The sequence below is a fragment of the Pristis pectinata genome, chromosome 17, assembly GCF_009764475.1.
Source record: "Pristis pectinata isolate sPriPec2 chromosome 17, sPriPec2.1.pri, whole genome shotgun sequence".
NCBI classification, from domain to species: domain Eukaryota; kingdom Metazoa; phylum Chordata; class Chondrichthyes; order Rhinopristiformes; family Pristidae; genus Pristis; species Pristis pectinata.
The window spans coordinates 43,619,941-43,644,572 of NC_067421.1; the positions used below are offsets into that span (position 1 = coordinate 43,619,941).

Consider the following 24,632-nt stretch of genomic DNA (forward strand, 5'->3'; position numbering starts at 1 on the left):
AGAAACAGTCAATTAAAACTGGCTGCTTCTAGACCAAATGTATTTCAAATTGCTATACAGGACATTGAACTTCAAGGATGTAGATATATCTTCACTCAGTTCAAGGAGCCAAGCATCCTCCTGGGGAAGGAGAGACCCTTCATCTGTGCATCCCTTGGTTGACACAACAGGGCATCCTCTGGCTAATCCCAGCAAAATCTTCCTCCAATTCATGATTTAATAGGACTTGCTAAGTTGCAATATATTTTGTCTGACATTCACGTCATGGGATGTCAATGTTATTCACACTAAACCATGACAAAATCATTAGAGATTAGCATATTTGACTGTAGAAGCACCTTTCATTATTCTAATTTTATAACTTCTCAAATTGTTGAATTAATACACATAAGGAACTGGAAAAACAAACAAATGAAGGCAATCTATACCTACATAGAAAACAAAAGCTAAGATCAATCCAGCAAAGGCTGTGGAACAGGCCAAACAACAAACTCAGCCAAAAGGGACCTTTTCCTTAAGTGAAGACCAAATGATACTGACTAATAATAGATCAGAATTTGGATATTCCTTCTAAAAGAACTTGATGAAATTACATTCAGTGATATCAGCATCACTTTACATTCCATCATATAATTCTAATACAAAACCAAATCCCATTTGCCCGTGGCTCTAAGCAGAACTGTGGTTCTGTCCAGAACATCCTTAACCTTGCCCCTTAAAGATTTATAGGTTTATTTTGTTTAAATATCAAGTGCTGCAGCAGCCTAAAATAAATTTCCATCACAAAGATGTGTCTCCAAATTAATGAAGCACACTTCTTCGGAACTACCCGACTCTCTACTGCCCACCACGCCCCCTTCATTACTCATATACCACTTATCTAGGCAGAGTGATAGAAATGACAGCACTGGAGTCGACATTTCACCCCCAAGATCAGTGGTGACTCTTCAACACACTTCAGTCTGTTTGCACAGAGTTCATGCTGCAACTAACAGAGAAAGACAGAAAAGTATTTTTGGAGTTTTTTCCCTGTTCATCAATTTCTCCCCTATGAAATACAAGTAAAATAACAAGTTACATCACTGGGATTTGAGCTCATGTCCAAGCCAGACCAAAGAGTTGAGAGTCTTGTTCTGCAGGTCCAGCAATGGTGCCCTGAGGTGAGTTTGAAAGGGCAAATCTGTTCCAAGAGGACCTGGCCCCTTGGCACAAACCCAGCTTCATTTGTTTAATTCTATTCTGAATTCTGATGAAAGGTTATTGAACTAAGACAGGGCCTAACATGCTGAACATTTTCAGCATTATATTGCTTTTGTTCATTCAGCAATAACTGGCTACAATATTTAGACAAATTTCCTACTTATGTTGTGGGTAATGTGGAAAATGCCACATTGATGGAGTTGAAATGTGCTTCTATGGTTTACATTAATTCCAGCTGTGCTAAATCTCACTGACAATTCTGGATGTTTACAATGGTTGCCTGAAATGCAGTGTTGCTTTCCTCAGACAGATAGGTCAGCGTGGGATGGAGAATTAAAATGACAGTTCTGTCAACACAAATAGTACCTCACCTTCCATCTGGGCTCAACATGCTGCAGCCTTCAAATTCAATAATTTCAGGAATATTGTTTCAAGAAACTCTCCTGGATGCACCTAACAGATTCCACCCCATCTAAGCCCCTTGTACCAAGGGAGTCCCAGTCAATACCGGGGAAGTTAAAATAAACCATTACAAAGATGCTGTTGTTTTTGCATCTGTCTATGATCTGCCTGCATATCTGTTCCTCTAGCTCCTGCTGGCTATTGGGAGGCCAATAATAAAACCCCATCATAATGACTGCACCTTCTACCCACATGGTCTCGCTGGATGTCTTCTCTCAATGCAACTGTAACATTCTCCCTAATCAATAATGCAACTCCCCTACCTCTTTTATATTCCCCTCAGTGACATCTCAAACATCTGTACCCTGGAACATTGAGCTGTCAGTCCTGCCCTTCTCTCAAACAAGTTTCTGTAATGGCTACAATATTCCATTTACTCATCCAGGCTCTGAGTTCATCTGCCTTACCTGTTATACTCCTTGCATTGAAATAAGTGCACTTCAGCCCATCATTCCTGCTGTGTTCATTACCCTGCCTGGTTTTCCTATTGGACTTCTCCTTTTGATTTCAGTTCTTTGCAGCTGCTCTGATCCATTTTTCTACAGCTTTTTACATGTCCCTTTGTTTGCTCTCTCGCTGTCTCTCTCTCACTGCCCTCATTAATCAGTTAACCATATAGCTTTGTAAACAGTGTACCACCATGGGCAACCTTGGTCTCAGCCTCTGTCAGATTTTCCTGCTGTTCTATCCATTCCTCCAGCACCCTCTCTTCACCTTGTACCCTCATCTTTCCAGTTCTGATCAAAGGTCCTGAGCCTGAAACATTACCTCTGTTTTCCACAGATGCTGAATCAGAATCAGGTCTGCTATCACTGTCTGATATGACATGAAATTTGTTGTTTTGTGGCAGCAGTACACAAAAAACCCAATAAATTACAAAATAAATAAATAGTGCAAAACAAAAGGAACAATCAGGTAGATCTGCTGGTTTTTTTCAGCATTTTTTGTTTTTATTCCTGCACATATGCAGTTTTTTTTGATTTAGTAACTGCTGGAAATTTGGAATAGAGATTAAAAACCTCTGCACAGAAATGATACATTCATATTTCAAGCTTTAGCAGAACTGAGTTCTCACAAAGGCAGTGACCCAAAGTATCTACTTCCTCCCCGGATGCCGACTGATCTACTGACTTCCCACTGTTGTGTTTTTGTTAATTCTGCTCTGCTGGCATAATAACATATGTAAATCGCCATTTATCCTTTCTTCCCTCTCCTACACTTGCCCAGTGATGGTCCTTTCAGCACCTTCTCCCTGAACAAACTGGGTCTATAGTCTACTCTCAGAATGACGGGTACAGTGACATCAAGGAAACTTCACGTATCATGAAAATCACTGTCTTTCAACTTCTGAATATATGTGACACCTGGTCCAACACAAACACAAGACCATGGATTAAATAACATTCCATGTTAATTTAAGGCACCACCATATTCTTGCCTGGGGATAAATTTAATTTCGTTCATGTTAAAATGCTTCTCAGTTGTGTTTTTTTAAGCAATCCAGGCTTAGTTCACTAAAGAAAAGCCTTTTAGCTCCAACTGAAAACTGCTAAGCTCTTAACCAAGCAAATATCACTGAAATATTGCTCAAATTAATTTGCTTTTGTTCCCACCAATTTAGATTCATTTACAGAGTTAACACTTGCATGAAAGTTTCTGAATAGGGCAGAACAATATCAGGAGGTAGTTTGCAAATCAATTTCAGTGACTAAGTGAATTCACTTTAAAGAGCGAGACAAAAAGACAAGTTGTTTTCAAAGAATTCTCCTCCTGAATAATGTGCTATCCTTGAGGTGTACATATGGACAATATCATTCAAAATGTTACTAATTAAATGTTAACCTCCTTACTTCCCCATTCAATGATATACATTGCCCATTCCTAACTGCCCTTGATGTTGTGTGGGTGAACTGCCATCTTGAACACCTGCAGATGTTCAGTCCCAAAGTGCTGCTGGCTAACAAATTCCAGGGCTTAGACACAGCGATGATGCAGGAAGGGAAAAATATCTCCAAGTCTGGAAGGCTGTGTGACTTGGAGGTAAACCTGCAGTCAGCAGTCTCTGCACTTGTGCTTCTCCATGGTAAAGCTTGGTGACTTGAGAGCTGCTCTCAGTGTAGCCTGGGTGAGTAACTGCTGTAGCATTTTGTAGAGAACACACTGCAGCCACGATGTGTTGGCAGCCGAATTGTTTAGGTTAGTTAATGAGGCGCTGATCAAGTGTGCTGCTTTATCCTGAATGGTGTCAAGTTTTTTGAGTGTTGTTGGAGGTATGTTTGTCCAGGTGAGTGGAAAGTATTAGTTGAGTTTCTGATATATGGTGACTCCCCGCACCTCCCCCCCCAACCTTATTAGGGTGTAGGTGGTTGGGACAGGGCGATAATAACCCCATTGAATGTCAAGGATAGGTGATTAAACTCTCTGTTATTGGAGATGGTCAGTGCCTGGCACTTTGGAGCCTGAAAGTTCACCATGTTATCAAACCATGCCTGAACGTTGTCTTGGTCTTGCTGCAGGTAGACATGGGCTGTTTCATCTGTTGTGATGGAAAGGAATACTGTGTGGTCACCATGTTTATCCACACCTCTGACTACCCAGTGGATGGATGGTAATTGATGAAGAAGTGATGGAAGATGGTTGGGCCTATGGCATGCCCTGAGGAACTCCTGCAGTGATGTGCTGGGGCTCAGATTATCTAGTTCCAGCAACCACAACATTCTTCCTTCAGAGTGTTTTCCCCTTAGTGCCCATTGACTTCACTTCTACTAGGGTTCCTTAAAGCAACATTCAGTCAAATACTGCCTGGGCAGTCACTGCTCCTTATGCCTAGAATTCAGCTCTTTGGTTCATGTTTAGATGATGGCTGTGTTGAAGTCTAGAACCAAATGGTTCTGGAGAAACTCCAAATGGGCAATAGTGAGAGATAAGTACTAGTTGATGGCCTTCCATATTTTACTGATGATTGAGAGTAGACAAATTGGATAGTCATAACCTGGACTGAATTTGTCCTGCTTGTTGTGGATAGGACAGAGCGGGGCAATTTCCCACATTGTTAGTGTTGTAGCTGTACTGGAACAGCTTGATTAGAGGCAGGCCTAAAACATGTAAGCCTCCTATTGCTCATTTGAAGAAAACGTGAAAGCACCTCCGCTCCTGAATTTCACTGTGTCTTCTTAATGACAATATGGAACAACACATTGTTTTCTTTTGATAAGCACGTAAGTTGTATCTGACAAATACTCACCTACATCATGAATGAATCTTTCTATTTTGGATTGCATTCCCCAGTATCGAAACTCTACTTTGCAGAGTTTATACGCACACATAATTGGCATTTTTCCAGGCCTGTTTTTGCACTCCTCTATCCAATTGTCGGACAGGGGTCCCCTTCCTGTCTTGATAGACTTGTACTGTTTAGGGTCCTCTTCTGTTTTGTATTCATTAGGAGGAATGGGGTCTTTGACAATGTCAATAGGATCTAGTTCAGAGAGGTATATGGTAAGTACTTCAGGGAACACATTTATTCTTAATGCTGTGTAAAAGTTAGACATTAAAAAAAAGTTGCAGCAGGTCTTACATACGAAAAGGAAATATAATTTCAATATATTGATCATTTATTGTAAAGTACAACACTTACAAAAGTTTCAATGAAGATTTCAGAGGTAAAATGAATTTTCCTAACATCAAAAATCAAAAGATAATCATGGAACAAAATTAATAAACAAGATTACAGTTTATAGAAAACAAAAAATGTTTAATATTTGGTCTACACACTAATCACAGACAACCAATCTCAGCTTTCAAATAAGGTTGACTATCCTGAGGTAATAATTCATTCCCCACCCAACCTCCCTCCCATTTCTTTGCTCTCTGCATTCCTCTATCCCCTCCCCTGTCCTCCCAGCTGAAGGTTCTTGGCCACTATTCTGTTCCCTTCTCAAACTGAGAAAGATGCCAGCACAGAGGGTATTTATGGCTTGAACCTTCATTATACACTTGGTTAGCATAGGCAGAACTTGAATATTCTAAAGGACAGCAGTGATTTATGGGTTTAGTCTCTGCAATACATACAAGATGTCACAGATTTGATCTATCAACAAAGTCTGAAATCTTATAATTTAATCAGAAATAAGTAAGACATTTTCTAAGTTATAATATTTACAAGTTTTAATGGATTTAACCAGAAATTGTCACAATATTTAAAGGATTAAAAGCCATGCATCAATCCAATAATACCAAACATACTGAATTTTTAACAAGACTATTAATTTATAATGTTATCAATATATAATATCTGAATGGCTAAATGTAACACAGATCACAGAACAGGTCAATCTCATTACAAAATAAAGATCACTGGTACACAAATTATTAAAAAGTCATACCAGTGCACTAAATGTTTATGACTAAGATATTCTAACAGGCAGCCTGGAATACTTGCATGGATTCATAACACTGTGTGCATACATTTTTGGCCTGACTATGTACTTTTGATTGACTTTTGAATACTTTGGATATTTTACACTGCAACTCCCTGACCTTCAATCAGTAATTTTAAGTTCTTGTGGCTTTTCGATGAACCTGATTTAATGGGACATGAACACAACATTTAGTTTTGCTATTAAATGGATACCAAAGAAGTCTAATATTCTTGTGTCAATTACAAAACAAGAATGGTCATCTCACTTATAGGGAGTTAAAGCCTTGCCCCAATAAATAACTAAAAACATGGTTGTTACAGAAAACCTTGAAATCATACTTTAAACAAATAATCCTTCCAATTAACCATTAATTATTGTTCAGGCAAAATATCTACTTGAAATATGTTTATGAAAGTGGCCTATCACTGAGTATATGCAAAAATACTACATTCCTTTTACAGTGATTCTTTAATAAAATTATACAATACGGAACGATTTTACTTATAATGTGAAATGGTGTTTAGTTTCCTCAAAGAAGTTTTCACTTTGCTTCAATGTCTTTCTACAAGGAAGCAAAGTGAAATATTATTTTAACTACTTATTTAGTTTATAGCACTTCAACAACTTTATGAGTCTGTCACAACATCAACTTCAGATGAGGCACTCTGGGTTATAAATGTCTTCATAACCAAGTGAAAGGATGCAAACACAGCAGGAATGGCACGAAGATAATATCTCCTGCCTTCATTTTCAAATAGTGGTGCACTACAGCTTGGCATCTAATCCAGGAGCCTGGCTTACAGCCAGTACAACGGAGTAGCAGATGCAAGCAGGTAAGTATCAAACCGGGAAGCCAGCATCAGCCTACTTACATTGCATGGAACCATTTAATGGAAATACTACAATCATTATGGCAAACTTAACTTGGCTTTCATTTTGTATAGATTTCCCTCCATTAGTAACGGCTAAAATGATTGTTACAGTAAAAGGAGTAGATAGAGAGCAAATACCATACCAAGCATCCTTTGTCTTTTTTCAGCAGTCGAGAGATTAAATACATTGGCTTGATCTCCTGAATCAGGTTTATAATATGTTTCAATGTCAATGGAGAACTTCTCTACAAACGGACAGGTATACCTAGAACAAAAAAAGGGCACAATCATTTTTGGAAAAAGAAAGGAAGCTAATAGTTCAAACTTTCCAGTTTTTAGTGGATTATAGGCCATTCCAAAGAATGCAGGGTTTCACTAGAGTAACTAGAAAAGCCCTAAACCAAGGACAAAGTCAATAGATCAAGATGGAATAAAGATGATGTCTTTGCAATGACCTGTCTGCACCAAACACCATCAAATCTCAGTTCTCCATGTACACATGCACTTCGTCCTCAAGGTCAACTCACCAGTTACTCTTGCTGTCCTCTATTGACTCCTAAACTTGACTCCTATGGCTCAAATTTAAAATTTGTTTTTTGTATTTAAATCTCTCCATTACCTCATCTCTCCACAATTCTGTTAACTTCCACTACCCCAAACCTTCAATTCCTCGGACTTTAGCCTTCCACAGGTTTAAGGTCGGGGGGAGGAATTTAAAGGGGATCTAAGGGCTAAGTTTTTGACACAGAGTGGTATTGGTATTGGTTTATTATTGTCACTTGTACCAAGGTACAGTGAAAAACTTGTCTTGCATACCGATCGTACAGGTAATTCATTACACAGTGCAGTTACATTGGGTTTGTACAGACTGCATTGACGTAGTACAGGTAAAAACAATAACAGTACAGAGTAAAGTGTCACAGCTACAGAGAAAGTGCAGTGCGATAAGGTGCAAGGTCACAACAAGGTAGGTCATGAGGTCAGAGTCCATCTCATCGTATAAGGGAACCGTTCAATAGTCTTATCACAGTGGGGCAGAAGATGTCCTTAAGTCTGGTGGTCTATCTGTGGCTCAGGCTCCTGTATCTGTGTGGTGTTTATCTGAAACAAGCTGCCAAAGGAGGTGGTAGAGTCAGAAACATTTACAACATTTACTGTAGAAGGCATTTGGGTTGGTACATGGATAGGAAAGGCTAGAGGGATACAGGCAAATGGAACTAGAGTACATAGGCATCACAGTTGGCATGGACAAGGTGGGCCAAAGGGTTTGTTTCTGTGCTGTACCATTCTATGTCACCCCTTCTCTAGCACTGGTGATCTTCCATTAACATCCAAACCTTTAACATCAATGCTTTAAGACCTCCCTCCCTCTATTGCTTCCTTAAAGTTTACTTCTTGGTCCAAGCTACTGAGCATCTCCATCTCAGCATCTATTTCCATTTGGTTTTGTGGGAGTGACTTGGTCACAGTATAGAAAGGAAATTAAAGATAAGGTGTACACAGAACAAGTTCACCACAATTACACCAGGAAGTAAAGTTATAGTTGTGTGAGGCAAGAATTGGTATTTCTGCTGAAAAGGTTAACAGCTGATGTGACAAACATGTTACATTTCCAAAAGGATGCTTAAATAATAAAAAACTATTCCACCTAATTGGGGAGTCAGTGATGGGGGATCACAAGCTCAAAATTGTAAGGAGAAGGTAGGACATAGTTTATTGAGCATGCAGTACTTTACCGCAAGGAACAAAGACTATGGCAAAGATTACTATAACCTTTAATGGAAAATAGATAATGTTTGAAACAGCAGAAGCTACAAGATAAGAGTGAGATTGTGCACGAGAGAGAGAGAAAAAGAGAGAGAGAGAAAAAGAGAGAGAGAGAGAGAGAGAGAGAGAGACAGAGAGAGGATGATTGTGAGATTAGTTTCTTGAATTCCTCCGGTTAAGTGCTGGCACAGAAAAAACAGGACGAATAGCTTCCTATGGCTTTGATTACATAATCAAGATTTCCCAGAAGAACATATGTAGCAGGCGTAAGCCAGAGGGCACTCTGAACCTTCACTGCCAATCAACAGAAACATAACCAATGGTGTTCCTCAACTCCACTCTCCTGCCCGATCCCCATCCCCTCTGGATCAGTGTCCCACAATTTATCAATCTCACCCAATGACAAGGTGGAAAGTGCCATCAACTGCAACATTAAGCTGAGACTTAATGGGAAATGTCAATTTACTTAAAAGATGCAACTTTTTTGCTGACAATGCATACAGTGAGAGAATCTTAGATCCAGTCTAGAGTTTCATTAGGTAGCATCCTTAAATCAAAAACACAAGTAATATCCTGTAAATTTTAATCATCAGAGAATAGGCAAAGTGCAAATAACTTTGCTTGGATCAGTAGCTTTTTTGGCTAAGATTTTGGCTGTAGGCATCAACTTAATCTTATTGAATAGGAGAAAGACTTCTCTCTAAGGGAGGATGTCCTGGAGGGATCATCTACTGACTCAGTATGGGTGCAAGTCAGAAACAGGAAGGGAGCAATCACTCTATTGGGGGTATTCTATAGGCCCTCCAGTAGCAGCAGAGATAATGAGGAGCAGATCGGGAGGCAGATTTTGGAGAGGTGCAAAAATACCAGGGTTGTTGTCATGAGTGATTTCACTTCCCTAATATTGATTGGCACCTCCTTAGTGTAAAGGGGATAGATGGGGCAGAGTTTGTTAGGAGTGTCCAGGAAGGATACCTGACACAGTATGTGGACAGGCCGACTAGAGGAGAGGCCATCTGGACCTCTCAATGAGCCTGATCAGGTTTCAGATCACTTGGTGGGAGAGCATTTTGGAGATAATGACCATAACTCCTTGACCTTTACCGTAGCCTTGGAGAGGGATAGGAGCAGATGAGATGGGAAAGTATTTAATTGGGAGAGGAGGAATTATGATGCTGTTAGGCAGGAACTTGAGAGCATAAACTGGGAACAGATATTCTTGGGGAAGTGGACAGTGGAAATCTGGAGGTTGGTTAGGAAGTACCTGCATGGGGTTCCGGTAGGTTTGTCCCATTGAAGCAGGACAAGGATGGTCAAGTGAAGGAACTGTGGTTGACAAGAGACGTAAAATATCTTGTCAAGAGGAAGAAAGAAGTTTACCTAAGGTTTAGAAAGCAAGGATCAGACAGGGCTCTAGACAGTTACAAGGTAGCCAGAAGGGAGCTTAAGAATGGACTTAGGAAGGCTAGAAGGGGGCATGAGAAGTCCTTGGAGAGTAGGGTTAAGGGAAAACCCCAAGGCGTTCTACACGTATGTGAGGAATAGGAGGATGACTAGAGTGAGGGTAGGATAAAAGAGGAAACATGTGCCTGGAGTCGGAAGAGGTAGGGGAGGTCTTTAATGAATACTTTGCTTCTGTATTCGGTAGTGAGGGAGACCTTGACGTTTGTGAGAATGGCGTACAATAGGCAGATACACTAGAGCATGTTGACGTGAGGAAAAAGGAACTTTTGAAAAACATCAGGCTAGAGAAGTCACCAGGGCCGGATGGGATATATCCAAGGTTGTTATGGGAAGAGATTGCTGCACCTTTAACGATGATCTTTACGTCCTCACTGGCCACAGGAGTGGTGTCAGATGATTGGAGGGTGGCAAATGTTGTTCCTTTGTTTAAGGAAGGGAATAGGGATAACCCTGGGAATTACAGACCAGTGAGTCTTACTTCAGTGGTGGGCAAATTACTGGGGAAGATTCTTAGAAACAGGATTTATGGGCATTTGGAGAAGCATAGGCTGATTAGGGACAGTCAGCATGGCTTTGTGAGGGGCAGGTTGTGCCTCACGAGCCTGATTGAATTCTTTGAGGATGTGACAAAGCACATTGGTGAAGGTCGAGCAGTGGATGTGGTGTACATGGATTTTAGTAAGGAGTTTGATAAGGTTCCTCATGGAAGGCTCATTCAGAAAGTCAGGAGGCATGGGATCCAGGGAAACTTGGCTGTGTGGATTCACAATGGGTTCGCCGACAGAAGACAAAGGGTGGCTATAGATGGAGTGTATTCTGCCTGGAGATCAGTGGTGTTCCACAGAGATCTGTTCTGGGACCCCTGCTCTTAGTGACTTTTATAAATGACTTGGATGAGGATGTGGGAGGGTGGGTTAGTAAGTTTGTTGATGACAAAAAGGTTGGTGGTGTTGTGGATAGCGGGAGGGAACACAGCCAGAGGTCGTGGTAAATGTTGGTACCAACAACATAGGTAGGAAGAAGGATGAGGTCTCGAAAAGTGAGTTTAGGGAGCTAGGCAGAAGGCTGAAGAACAGGACCTCAAGGGTTGTAATCTCGGGATTGCTGCCAGTGCCACGTGATAGTGAAGGTAGGAATAGGACGAGATGGGAGATTAATGCGTGGCTGAGGAGTTGGTGCAGGAGGGAAGGTTTTAGATTTTTGGATCATTGGGATCTCTTCTGGGAAAGGTAGGATCTGTACAGAGAGGACGGGTTACACCTGAACATGAGGGGGGCCAATATCCTTGTAGACAGGTTTGCTAGGGTGGTTCGGGAGAGTTTAAACTAGTTTGTAAGGGGGATGGGAACCAGAGGGGTAGGCCAGACGAAGAAGTGGATGGGGAAAAGTCAGATCTAACATGTAGAGAGGCTTTGAGGAAGGAGAAGCAGAGTACAGGGTATAAAAGTAGAAAGGTGGAGGGGCTAAAGTGCATTTAGTTAAATGCAAGTATCAGGAATAAGGGAGATGAGCTTGGTTAAGTACATGGGACTATGATATTGTGGCTCTTGCAGAGACTTGGCTGTCACCAGGGCAGGAATAGGTAGTGAATATCCCTGGATTTCAGTTTTTTAAAAGGGGGGGAGAAGAGGGGGAGGGGTGGCGATACTGGTCAGGGATACTATTACAGCTGCAGAAAGGGTGGATAATGTAGAAGGATCCTCTCTAGAGTGAGTATGGGTGGAAGTTAAGAACACGAAAGGAGCAGTTACTCTACTGGGAGTATTCTATAGGCCCCCAAGTAGCAGCAGGGATACTTAGGAGCAGATTGGGAGGCAGATTTTGGAAAGGTGCAAGAATAACAGGGTGATTTTCATGGGAGACTTCAACTTCCCAAATATTGATTGGCAGTGCTAAAGGTTTAGTCAGGGCAGAGTTTGTTAAGTGTGTCCAGGATGGATTCCTGTCACAGTATGTTGACAGGCCGACTAGAGGGAATGCCATATTAGGTCCAGTATTAGATAATGAACCGGGTCAGGTGACAGATCTCTCGGTGGGTGAGCATTTGGGGGACAGTGACCACCGCTCTCTGACCTTTAGCATTGTCCTGGACAAAGATAGGAGCAAAGAGGACAGGAAGATATTTAATTGGGGAAGGGCAAATTATGAGGCTATAAGGCTAGAACTTGCGAGTGTGAATTGGGATGACATTTTTGAAGGGAAATGTACTATGGAGATGTGGTCGTTGTTCAGGGATCTCTTGCAGGATGTTAGGGATAAGTTTGTCCAGGTGAGGCAGAGAAGGAATGGCAGGGTGAAGGAACCATGGTTGACAAGAGAGGTGGAACAACTAGTTCAGTATACATAAGGTGTAAGCAGCATGGATCAGATAGGGCTCATGAGGAATATAGGGTAGCAAGGAGGGAACTTAAGAAGGGGCTGAGGAGAGCAAGAAGGGGACATGAAAAGGCTTTGGCGAGTAGGGTTAAGGAGAATCCCAAGGGTTTTTTCTCGTACGTGAAGAGCAGAAGGATGGCTAGAGTAAAGGTAGGTCCGATTAAAGACAAAGGTGGGAGGATGTGCCTGGAAGCTGTGGAAGTGGGTGAGGTTCTCAGTGAATACTTCTCTTCAGTATTCACCAAGGAGTGGGCTCTTGATGACGCTGAGGACAGTGTTGGTAAGGATAATGTTCTGGAGCATGTAGATATCAAGAGAGAGGATGTATTGGAGTTGTTAGAAAATATTAGGACAGATAAGTCCCCGGGGCCCAAAGAATATTCCCCAGGCTGCTCTGCGAGGCGAAGGAGGAGATTGTTGAACCATTGGCTAGGATCTTTGAGTCCTCATTGTCCATGGGGATGGTACCGGAGGATTAGAGGTTGGCGAATGTTGTCCCCTTATTCAAAAAAGGTAGTAGGGATAGTCCAGGGAATTATAGACCAGTGAGCCTTACATCTGTGGTGGGCAAGCTGTTGGAAAGGATTCTAAGAGATAGGATCTATGGGCATTTAGAGAATCATGGACTGATTAGGGACAGCCAGCATGGCTTTGTGAAGGGAAGATCATGTCTCACAAGCCTGATAGGGTTCTTTGAGGAGGTGACCAGGAAGATTGATGAGGGTAGTGCAGTGGATGTGGTCTACATGGATTTTAGTAAGGCATTTGACAAGGTTCCACATGGTAGGCTTCTTCAGAAGGTCCGAGGGCATGGGATCCAGGGAGGCTTGGCCATGTGGATTCAGAATTGGCTTGCTTGTAGGAAGCAGAGGGTTGTGGTGGAGGGAGTGCATTCAGATTGGAGGGCTGTGACCAGTGGTGTCCCACAAGGATCAGTTCTGTTACCTCTACTTTTCGTCATATTTATTAATGACTTGGATGAGGGGGTAGAAGGGTGGGTTGGCAAGTTTGCAGACGACACAAAGGTTGGTGGTGTTGTGGATAGTGTAGAGGATTGTCGAAGATTGCAGAGGGACATTGATAGGACGCAGAGCTGGGCTGAAAGTGGCAGATGGAGTTCAATCTGGACAAGTGTCAGGTGGTACACTTTGGAAGGACAAACTCCAAGGCAGAGTACAAAGTTAATGCCAGGATTCTTGGTAGTGTGGAGGAGCAGAGGGATCTGGGGGTCCATATCCACAGATCCCTGAAAGTTGCCTCACAGGTGGATAGGGTAGTCAAGAAAGCTTATGGGATGTCAGCTTTCATAAATCGTGGGATCGAGTTTAAGAACCGTGAGGTAATGATGCAGCTCTACAAAACTCTGGTTAGACCACACTTAGAGTACTGTGTCCAGTTCTGGTCACCTCATTATAGGAAGGGTGTGGAAGCGTTGGAAAGGGTGCAGAGGAGATCTACCAGGATGTTGTCTGGATTGGAGAGTATGGATTATGAGGAGAGACTAAGGGAGCTAGGGCTTTACTCTTTGGAGAGAAGGAGGATGAGAGGAGACTTGATAGAGGTATACAAAATATTAAGAGGAATAGATAGAGTGGACAGCCAGCACCTCTTTCCCAGGGCACCAATGCTCAGTACAAGAGGGCATGGCTTTAAAGTAATGGTTGGGAAGTTCAAGGGAGATATCAGAGGAAGGTTTTTCACCCAGAGACTGGTTGGGGCATGGAATGTGCTGCCTGGGGCGGTGGTGGAGCCAGATATGTTGGTCAAGTTCAAGAGATTGTTAGATAAGCATATGGAGGAATTTAAAATAGGGGGATATGTGGGAGGAAAGGGTTAGATAGTCTTAGACATGGTTTAAAGGTCGGCACAACATGGTGGGCCGAAGGGCCTGTATTGTGCTGTATTGTCCTACGTTCTATGATTGTGTAGAAGTTTGCTGTAGGTTACAACAGGACATTACTAGGATGCAGAGCTGGGCTGAGAAGTGGCAGATGGAGTTCAACCCGGAAAAGCGTAAAGTGATACACTTTGGAAGATTGAATTTGAAGGCAGAATGCAAGGTTAATGGCAGACTATTAACAGTATGGAGGACTGAGGGATCTTGGGATCCACATCCATAAATCCCTCAAAGTTGCGACGCAGGTTGATAGGGTTGTCAAGAAGGCATATGGTGTGTTGGCCTTCATTAGTCGGGGTACTGAGTTCAAGAGCTGCCAGGTAATGTTGCATCTCTATAAAACTCTGGTTGGATCACAGTTGGAGTACTGTGTTCAGTTCTGGTCACTTCATTATAAGAAGGACATGGAAGCTTTAGACAGGGTGCAGAGGAGCTTTACCAGGATGCTGCCTGGATTGGAGAGCATGTGTTATGAGGTTAGGTTGAGCCAGCTAGGGTTTTCCTCTTTGGAGTGAAGGATGAGAGGCAAATTCATAAAGGTGTACAAGATGATAAGAGGCATAGATCGAGTGGACAGTCAGAGACTTTTCCCCAGGGTGACAATGGCTAACACGAGTGGGCATAATTTTAAGGTGATTGGAGGAAGGTATGGGGGGGGATGTCAGAGGTAATTTTTTTTTGTTTACACAGAGTGTGGTGGGTGCGTGGAACTCACTGCCGGCAGAGGTGGTGGAGGCAGATACATTGGGGACATTTAAGAGACTCTCAGATAGGCACATGGATGATAGAAAAATTGAGGGCTATGTGGGAGGGAAGGGTTAGATAGATCTTAAAGCAGGCTAAAAGGTCGGCACAACATTGTGGGCCGAAGGGCTTGTACTGTGCTGTAATGTTCTATGAGAGGTTAGTGTACTGTCAACTTCATTTCAAATGAGAGATAATCTATAGTTATAGAAATAACTAACGTAATGGAACATGATAGTGATTAAATATCAGTAATAAAATTGGGGTGTTTAGTTATTGCCTGTGAGATGCTCACGATTCACATTTCAGAATGGAACCTTGGTATTACAAGACATTACGATGGAGTCACACAGTTCACTGTCGCTGGATAATTAACCAATTAGACTAATGAGGACAAGCAGGGAGGTTTCTTGTATTCATGCTGAGAACTTATGTATTTCCTCATGCAAAAGTACAACCAACAGTGCATGTCATCTCCCTGGCAGGAAATCAGCTGCAGGCTTTAACATACACCGAGGAAAATCCAGGAAGCTAGTTTATTTTAACCACAAAATGCAACTGATCTTTTCACAGACACTCATGAGAAAAGTATATGTTTTTTTCTGTCAATTATAGTAACATTTCAACTTAAGCATCAGCATTATAGCAATCTATTGAAGCTAAAAGTGCTTTTTTTCCTTTATATCTACGTATAATACCTGTCCCACCCACAAACACAGTGACCGAAAAATTATCCTCATCCCACAAATGCAGTCATCAAAATGCATCCCATCCCACCTGCACGAGGGGTACAAGGAGAAAGAGTCTCGATTATAGATATAGATTTATAGATAGTCGAGATATATAAACTCTTCCCCATATCAGAGGTACATAAAACCAAAGGGACACAGATGTAGAGCAGAATTTGGCCATGCAGTCATGGGTGTATAGGGAGAGGGAGCAGAGTAGGAGGCTGAGGACGCAGCCTTGCTGGGCACCAGTTTTGAGGGTAATTGTGGAGGAGGTGTTGCTGCCTATCCTCACTGATTGCAGTCTGTTGGTCGAGAAAGTCAAGGATCCAGTTGCAGAGGAGGTTGCCGATGCCTAGGCCTAGGAGTTTGGAGATGAGTTTGTTTGGAATTATGGTGTTGAAGGTGGATCTATAGTCAATGAATAAGAGTCTGACGTTGGTGTCTTTGTTGTCCAGATGCTCCAGAGATGAGTGTAGGGCCAGGGAGATGGCATCCACCATGGACCTGTTTCAGTAGTAGGTGAATTGCAGTGGGTCGAGGTTGTCTGGGAGGCTGGAGTTGATGCGTGCCATGACCAGCCTCTCGAAGCACTTCATGATGGTGGAAGAAAGAAAGTATTAGCTATCAGGAGAGTTTAGACTTGGAGGCTGAGGAGCAATCTGACTAAAGTCTATAAAATAATGAGAGGCATAAATAGGATAGATGGTCAGAGTCCATTTCCCAGGATGAAAATGTCAAATACTAGAGTGGATAGCTTTAAGGTGAAAGGGGTAAGTTTAAAGGAGATATGAGAGACAATTTTTTTTTACATAGGTGCCTGGAACATGCTGCCTGGGGAAATGGTTGGCACAGACATGGTGGGCTGAAGGGCCTGTACCTGTGCTGTAATGTCCTATGTTCTATCCCTTGACACCCAGGGTTTCTGATACTTGTTACCCCTGGCTTTAATCCTGGCAGAAAAACATTGGCCTTGAACTTTTATTCCTTCCCTTTAGAATGCTTCCTACTGTGTAGATTACAGACATATCTGCAAGTAGGTGTCCCCTTATTCTGAATTCATCGGAGGAAATCAATTTTAACTGACTCAGTTCTATTCAAATTCTTGTGTCATTTAGGACCTCAATTACATTAAACTGCAATTTACTAAATGCAAGGACATAGAAGCCATGGTAATGCCCACTACGTCACATCATAAGAGGCTAATTTGAAATAATCCAAATTGAACCAAATTGAATTTCATTTGCTTCAGTCCTGTACAAGTTAACAGATAAACACCATCATTAGTGCTGCAGTTTTCTCTTCACCGAGGAAATTGCACAACACTCACACCAGCACAACCTCCAGAGCCCATACTCAGAGTTGCAGAGAAGGTGCACTCCCAGAAGAACATCAATGAAAACATCAAAACTACAACGTAACTGATCTGTATAACAAAGCAAGGACTGTGGTGTAAAAGGTGATTTAAGTTGATTTCATGCAGTAATTAGCAATAAAAGCTGTGATTGTTTTTAACATAAAAGGTTTGACATGATGTTTGAATTGTATTTAGACACCTAGAGATGTTTCCTACCTGGTTCTGGTATAGGGATAGGCATTCCATGACTCCTCTTCTACGCGCAATGCAGCTTTAGGTAAAATAGATCTGAACCAGCTGGGGATGTGCATACCAATGTGGTATACTTTATGTGTATACTGGCCAGATCCACCGGGACCATCATTATAGGGCCGGTTCTCAAGGATTTCCACTCCACTCCCTTCTCCACAGGTCTCCTCTCTGCTCTTCTTCTGTAAGACAAAAATAGCTGGGGTAAGACACCAAGTAATACCAGCACTGACAAATACTATAGTTGAAAACATCACAATGCCATTTGGAACAGTAGCTGAAAAACCAGGGCAAGTGTTTAAAACCTAATTATTGTGTGGCATTACTTTGTCACATAAATTACAAAAATTGGATGGTGTGCAGAAAAGTGTGGTCTTCAGTTTTTCAGGTGGTGATGTGAGGTCCCAACTGACAGCTCAGGAGAATGCAATCAAAATCCCATTTCACGTTTTTGAAGAGGCACAGGGGTTCTCTCCAGAGAACCAGGGTCAGTACTTCAACATCACTAAAACACATTCATTGCTGCTTGTTGGATCTTCAGGTGTGAAAATTGTCTGCTCTACTTACAAAAGAATTCATGTTTCTAAAAGTACTCTCTGCAGCTAAGAACCTTAGAAAAGGTCCCATGGAAGTGTAGATTATTTAAGTCTATAAGCCAACCCATACTATACTGTAGATCTTGTTAAACTGCTGGCCTGCTTTCTGCAGGACCGTGCATAGCCTGTGCTCTACATGATGTTGAATGTAGAGGTTAGCATCTCACTGCCATTTAAATGTCTTGAGCTTCAAGACAATGGGTTGAGGAACACTTTCAGCAATGCATTTCAAGCCAACAGAAGGCAGAGGTATTGACATTCATCATTATTAACATCTGTTATTATGCTGACATTTATTATTATTCACATCCCCAAAGAATCTCAGTTATATCTCATATGGTAAATAGATTACGTTAATTGAGAGTTTTAGTAAATGTCAGCATAATAACAAATGTTTGCTCATTTTCAGTATATTTGTCACACTGCAGTGAAAAGCAAGGACCCATCCATAATATCATGAACTAAGTTCCAGATCTCCTGAGTAAATCCACTGCCAGTCCAGTAATAATTTCAGACTACCCTGGTATCAGTGAAAGCATTGCTTCTAGTGGAAACCTTGCTGAACCTCCACTGGGGATGAGAGTGTAATTACCTGCCCCAGGTTTACATCAGCAAGTTCCATTGCAAAAATGAGCACAGTAGCGAAGATTTAGATATCTACAGGGTCCTTCACATCCTTTTCAGAACTTCCCAGAAATGCAGTATTTGTGAAGTTTGGTCACTGTATTAATGCAAACAATTAATGCAGCATGGTAGCGTAGCAGTTAGCACGATGCTATTACAGCGCCAGCGATCGGGGTTCGATTCCCGTCACTGTCTGTAAGGAGTTTGTACGTTCTCCCGTGTCTGCGTGGGTTTCCTCCGGGTGCTCCGGTTTCCTCCCACATTCCAAAGACGTACAGGTAGGTTAATTTGGGTTTAAAATGGGTGGCGCAGACTTGTTGGGCCGAAAGGGCCTGTTACCATGCTGTAAATATAATTAAATTAAAATTAAATTATGTAGCTGAGATCATGGTCTGACAACATGTGAAAAGTAAAAAATGGTAGATACAGCAAATCTGAATTAAAAACAGAAAATAAAGGCACCACTCGGCAGGTCCTCTAGGGTGACCCTGAGCTTCCAGTTCCCATCACTTTACTTCTGCATCCCTTCCCTCTCTGCCTTTGGTCTCTTACACTGTTCCAACAAAGCCCAATGTAAGCTTGAGGAACAATGTCCCATCTTTCACCCAAGCATGCTATAACCCTCGGGTTCAATGCTGAATTCAACAGCCTCTCAGGTTGGGAACTGGCCATTTCTGGTGTATGCCACTCAGTGTGTTAGAGCACCTGTGGAGAGGGGGCAGGGTTGGCATTTGGGGTCATTGATCAGGAGTATCAGCCCAGTGGTTCTCACCGTTGATGCTGTCTGGGCTACTGTGTTTCTCCAGCACCTGCTGTTCTTTTTTCTTTAGGTTTCCAGCATCTGCAATTTTTTGTTAATATATAAAATGCCAATGTTCTCTGTTAAATGTGAAGCATTTATTTGCAGTATTTGTCCTTTGTTTTGTCACACTGCATCATTTATCATTGACCAGAACCTCAGCCTGACCAGCCACAAAGAAAGGGTTTGGATTTTCCAATCTTAACCAATAAAAAACAGCCAATTTGGAAAATGTGGTGAATAATGCCGGTGAGCTGCAGTACAATTACTACGTGGGATTATGATAATAACTGAAATGTGATTCAACAAAGACAAGATCAGGCACTTAATATCCCTGGATACAAAGTGCTGAAAAATATAGGGAAGAAAAAAGGGGTTGCAATCTAAACTAAGGAAGATAGAGTGTTACACAGAGAGGATGTCCGGTTATTCTAAAGCAAGAATGGAGCCATCAGACCTTTGGTGTATTCCACGGATCACCAACTAATCTACAAGGAAACTGTTGAATTGGGCAAGAATGGTTGAGTGAGTTCTTTTGAGGGGGTAGGGAAAAGGATAGCTATTACTTCAGTAATGATTGGAATAAAGTTAGAAGGAACAAGGGAGAGAGTTTCAGAAATGTGTTGAAGAGGGGGCAAGAAGGAATATAAAGCACAAGTTCTAAATGGGAGGAGGGATAACCTACAATAAGATCATAAGAGATCTGTCCAGGATAAGGCAGAATCAAATCTGGGCAGGCAATACTGCAACAGACCTATGGAAAATCTTTCAAAAAGGAACATTTCAGCCCCAGGTTAAGTATGTTTCCACAAGTGGGGAGGGCAGGAAACCAAAGTCTGGACTCCTCACACAACAGAGAAGAGAATTAGATAACAAAAAAGGAGACACAAGAGACTGCAGATGCTGGAATCTGGATCCAAAAAACAAACTGCTGGAGGAACTCAGTGGGTCAGGCAACATCCGTGGATCGAAGTTCAAGTCGAGACCCTTCATCTGGGCTGAAAGACAGAGGGAAGATAGTTAGTATAAAGAGGTGAGAGGAAGGAGTAGAGCAAGAGCTGGCAGGTGAGAGGTGGATCGAGGTGAGGAGGGGTGACGGGCAGATGGAGGAGGGGAGAGTGTAAATAGTGACAGAGGCTGGCAGGTGAGAGGTGGCTCGAGGTGAGGAGGGGTGACGGGCAGGTGGAGGAGGGGAGAGTGTAAATAGTGACAGAGGCTGGCAGGTGAGAGGTGGAGGTGAACAAGGGCTGCAGATGGTGGAATCTGATAGAGGAAGGTGGAGCAAGGAACCAAATAAGGGAAGTGGGGAGGGCAGATGGGAATGGCGGGGAGAGGGGACTCAGTGGGAGGGGTGTGTGGGTGATGGACAGATGGAGTGGGTGGAGGAGGGGAAAGAAGCTGGTTGAGGGGGGAGCTGGTCAGGTGGGTGTAGGAGGACCTGGGTTGATCAGGAAGAGAGTGAAAAGGGACAGAGGGGGAGTAGGTTACCTGAAATTGAAGAATTCAATGTTCATGCTGTAAGGGTGTGGAATATGTTACCCAGGTGGAACATGAGATGCTGTTCCTATAATTTTCATTTAGCCTCACCCTGGCAGTAGAGGAGGCCCGAGGACAGGTCGGTGTGGGAATAGGTAGGGCAATTAAAATGGCTGGCAACTGGGAGCTCCAGATGGTGGATAGAGTGTAGGTACTTAGCGAAGCAAAGCCTTGTCTGTGCTTGGTCTCACCGATGAACAATAAGGAACATACGCTGCCTCTCAGGTGAATAACTCCAGTGAAAACCAGGATGAAAATAGCAAACTGAGAGGAATTGCAAAGATAACTCGGTGTAGAGGTAAAGAAATACTAAATATTTCAATTTGGGGGGTGGGGGGGGAGGGGAGGGGACGATTCTTTGCCAATAAATGTCAGCCATGTGGAACAACAGTATTCTAATGACTGGCCAGGTGTTGACTGCATCATGAGAACCGTGCATAAGGGGCAAAGCTTCTCAGGAGCTGGGTTAGTTCAAGAGGGGCTGGATTCCATTTTCAGGGCAGGATGGGCCAGCTGTTGCCACAGGAAAGTCTCTGCTCCGCTGTCACTCGGCATGGAGTGGGGCTGGACCTTTCAGAGGCATGCAGTTATTTTTTAAAAAAAGAGTATTACTCTGCATTGCATCAATCGAGAACATTAACTGCATTTAATTGTCAGTCTTAATCCCTGTAGATGATCTCTTAATACTGTTAGTTTTGCTTTGTTATGTAGCCCATACCAAACATTATAATTAGAATTTTCAACATTTGGTCTTCTGGTGCACAGACAGGTTGCAACATCTGTAGAATTCAACAAAAGAGATTCCTGTTACCAACAGCTGATTTGGGGCAAAAAAAACCTCTCTCCCAAATAACAAAGAAGCTAATCTGTTCCATCACCTGGGTATGGCCATTAAGCAGCAGGTGACTCACGTCACACCACGACTGGGACTAAAAGTGGACAGGAGCTTAATCTAGAGATAATAGTGTGTATGTCTCCGATGTTTGAAAATTATGTATACAAACAAAAATATATTGCATTTTATTGGACAGTATCTTAGCAACAAACAGCATATGTTTCACAGAAGTATGTGACAAATCGGCTTCCTATTGCCAATTTGTAGCCACATTGTTTTTACTGAGATTAGTAAAAGCTTTTGATCTCTACAAGAAGCAATGTAAATCCATTAATGAATCCTTTGTACTTCAGCCTGCACGTCAGTATTTGCAAATCATGTTTACTAAGCAGCATTCTGAGCTTCGTCCCTACAGAAGCCTTAAGTAACTGATGTTCTCCATAATTAAAAAGTGCTTGCTCTTATTGCATGTAATTTAATGCCATTAGTTTAGCCAGGAGATCGCTGCCTCCACTTGCTATGTCCAACCAGCACTGCCTCTGATGGTACACGGTGCGTTTATAATTTAAACAGAACCATTGAAGTGATGACGTGAATTTCTTCTTTTGTACTGAATTGGAAGTGCTTGGTAACTGCCAGGAATCCTGTGCAGTGAATTTCAAGAGGAAGAGAGAAGTGTACAAACTGGCAAAGCCCAGTCTTAGAGCCAGAAGTTGCGGTGCACATTGGCACAAACAACATGGGTAAGATAAGAGATGAGGTCCTGAAGAGCAAGTATTGGGAGTTAGGAAGGAAGCTAACAAGGGTGGTAAACTCTGGATTGCTGCCTGTGCCACATGCCAGGGAGGGAAAGAATAGGAAGATACGGCAGACTAATGAGTGGCTGAAGATTTGGTGCAGGGGACAGGGGTTCAGATCTGTGGATCATTGGGATCTATTATCGGGTAGGTATGACCTGTACAAAAGGGATGGGTTACACCTAACCTGGAGAGGGACCCAATGTCCTTGCAGGCAGGTTTGCTAGAGCTGTTGGGGACGGTTTAAACTAGCTTGGCAGGGGGATGGGAACCGAATCAGTCGGTGTAGAAGTAGATGCAATGTATACAGAGAAGATGAGGAAGGATAGGCAGGGGACAGGGTACCAATGTAGTCAGTTAGATGGGTTGAAATGTGTTAAGAATAAGGGTGATGAACTCAGAGCGTGGATCAGTACGTGGAATTACAATATTGTGGCCATTACAGAGACTTGGCTGTCACAAGGGCAGGAGTGGCTGCTTGAGGTTCTGGGGTTTAGATGTTTCATCAAAAGGGATAGGGAAAGGGGTAGAAGGTGTGTGGGGGGTGGGGGGAGGCATTGCTAATCAGAGATAATATGACAGCTGTAGGAAAGGAGGACATCACAGAGGGATCGTCTACTGAGTCAGTGTGAGTGGAAGTCAGAAACAGGAAGGGAGCAATCACTATATTGGGAATATTCTATAGGCCCCCAAATAGCCATCGGTACACTGAGGAACAGATAAGTAGGCAGATTTTGGGAAGGTGCAAAAGTAACAGGGTCGTTGTCGTGGGTGACTTCAACTTCCCTAACACTGATTGGCACCTCCATAGTGCAAAAGGTTTAGATGGGGCAGAATTTGTTAGGTGCGTCCAGTATGTAGACAGGCTGACTAGAGGAGAGGCTATGCTGGATCTAGTATTATGCAATGAACCTGGTCAGGTGAAAGACCTCTTGGTGGGCCAGCATTTCAGGGATAGTGACCACAACTCCCTGACCTTTAGCATAGCCATGGTAAAAGACTGGAGCAGACATTATGGGAAAATATTTAATTGGGGGAAGGCAAGCTATGATGGTATTAGACAAGAACTTGGGAACGTAAACTGGGAACTGATGTTCTCTGGTAAATGCACCACAGAAATGTGGAGGTTTTTTCAGGACCACTTACATGGGGTTTTAGATAGGTTTGTTCCAGTGAGACAGGGAAAGGATGGTACAATGGAGGAACCATGGTTAACAAGAGAGATGGAAGGTTCAGTCAAGAGGAAGAAGGAAGCGTATTTAAGGTGTAGGAAGCAAAAATCGGATAGGGCTCTTGCGAGTTATAAGGTTACCAGGAAGGAGCTTAAGAAGAGATTTAGAAGAGCTAGAAGGGGACATGAGAAGGCCTTGGCAAGTAGGGTTAAGGAAAACCGTAAGGCGTTCTACACACGTGAGGAACAAGAGGATGACTAGGGTGAAGGTAGGACCGCTCAGGGATAAGGGGGATAAAATGTGGTGGGAACTGAAGGAGGTAGTGGAGGTCCTGAATTAATATTTTACTTCAGTGTTCACCAGTGAGAGGGACTTAGACGAATGTGAGGTCAGCGTAGAACAGGCAAATGTGTTGGAGGGTGTCGAGGTTGAGGAAGAAGCAGTGTTGGAGCTACTAAAAAGCATTAGGATAGGTAAGTCCCTGGGGTCAGACAGGATATACCCCAGGTTACTATGGGAAGCGAGGGAAGAGATTGCTGAGGTGTTGACTATGATCTTTGTGTCCTCCCTGGCCACAGGAGTGGTACCAGAGGATTGGAAGATGGCAAATGTCGTTCCATTGTTCAAGAAAGGTAAAAGGGATAATCCCGGGAATTATAGACCAGTGAAATTTACATCAGTGGTGGGCAAACTATTGGAGAGGAATCTTAGGGACAGGATTTATTAACATTTGGAG

At 42.7% G+C, this 24,632-nt stretch overlaps 1 protein-coding gene across 1 annotated transcript in view; it reads right to left on the reverse strand.

Moving 5' to 3' along the window:
- Positions 1-24,632, reverse strand: part of LOC127579258 (membrane-associated phosphatidylinositol transfer protein 2-like) — a 314,070-nt gene that overhangs the window by 101,606 nt on the left and 187,832 nt on the right. The window contains 3 exon segments of the mRNA XM_052031908.1: positions 4,907-5,140; positions 7,099-7,220; positions 17,505-17,719. Coding sequence (XP_051887868.1) covers positions 4,907-5,140; positions 7,099-7,220; positions 17,505-17,719 — 571 coding nt within the window.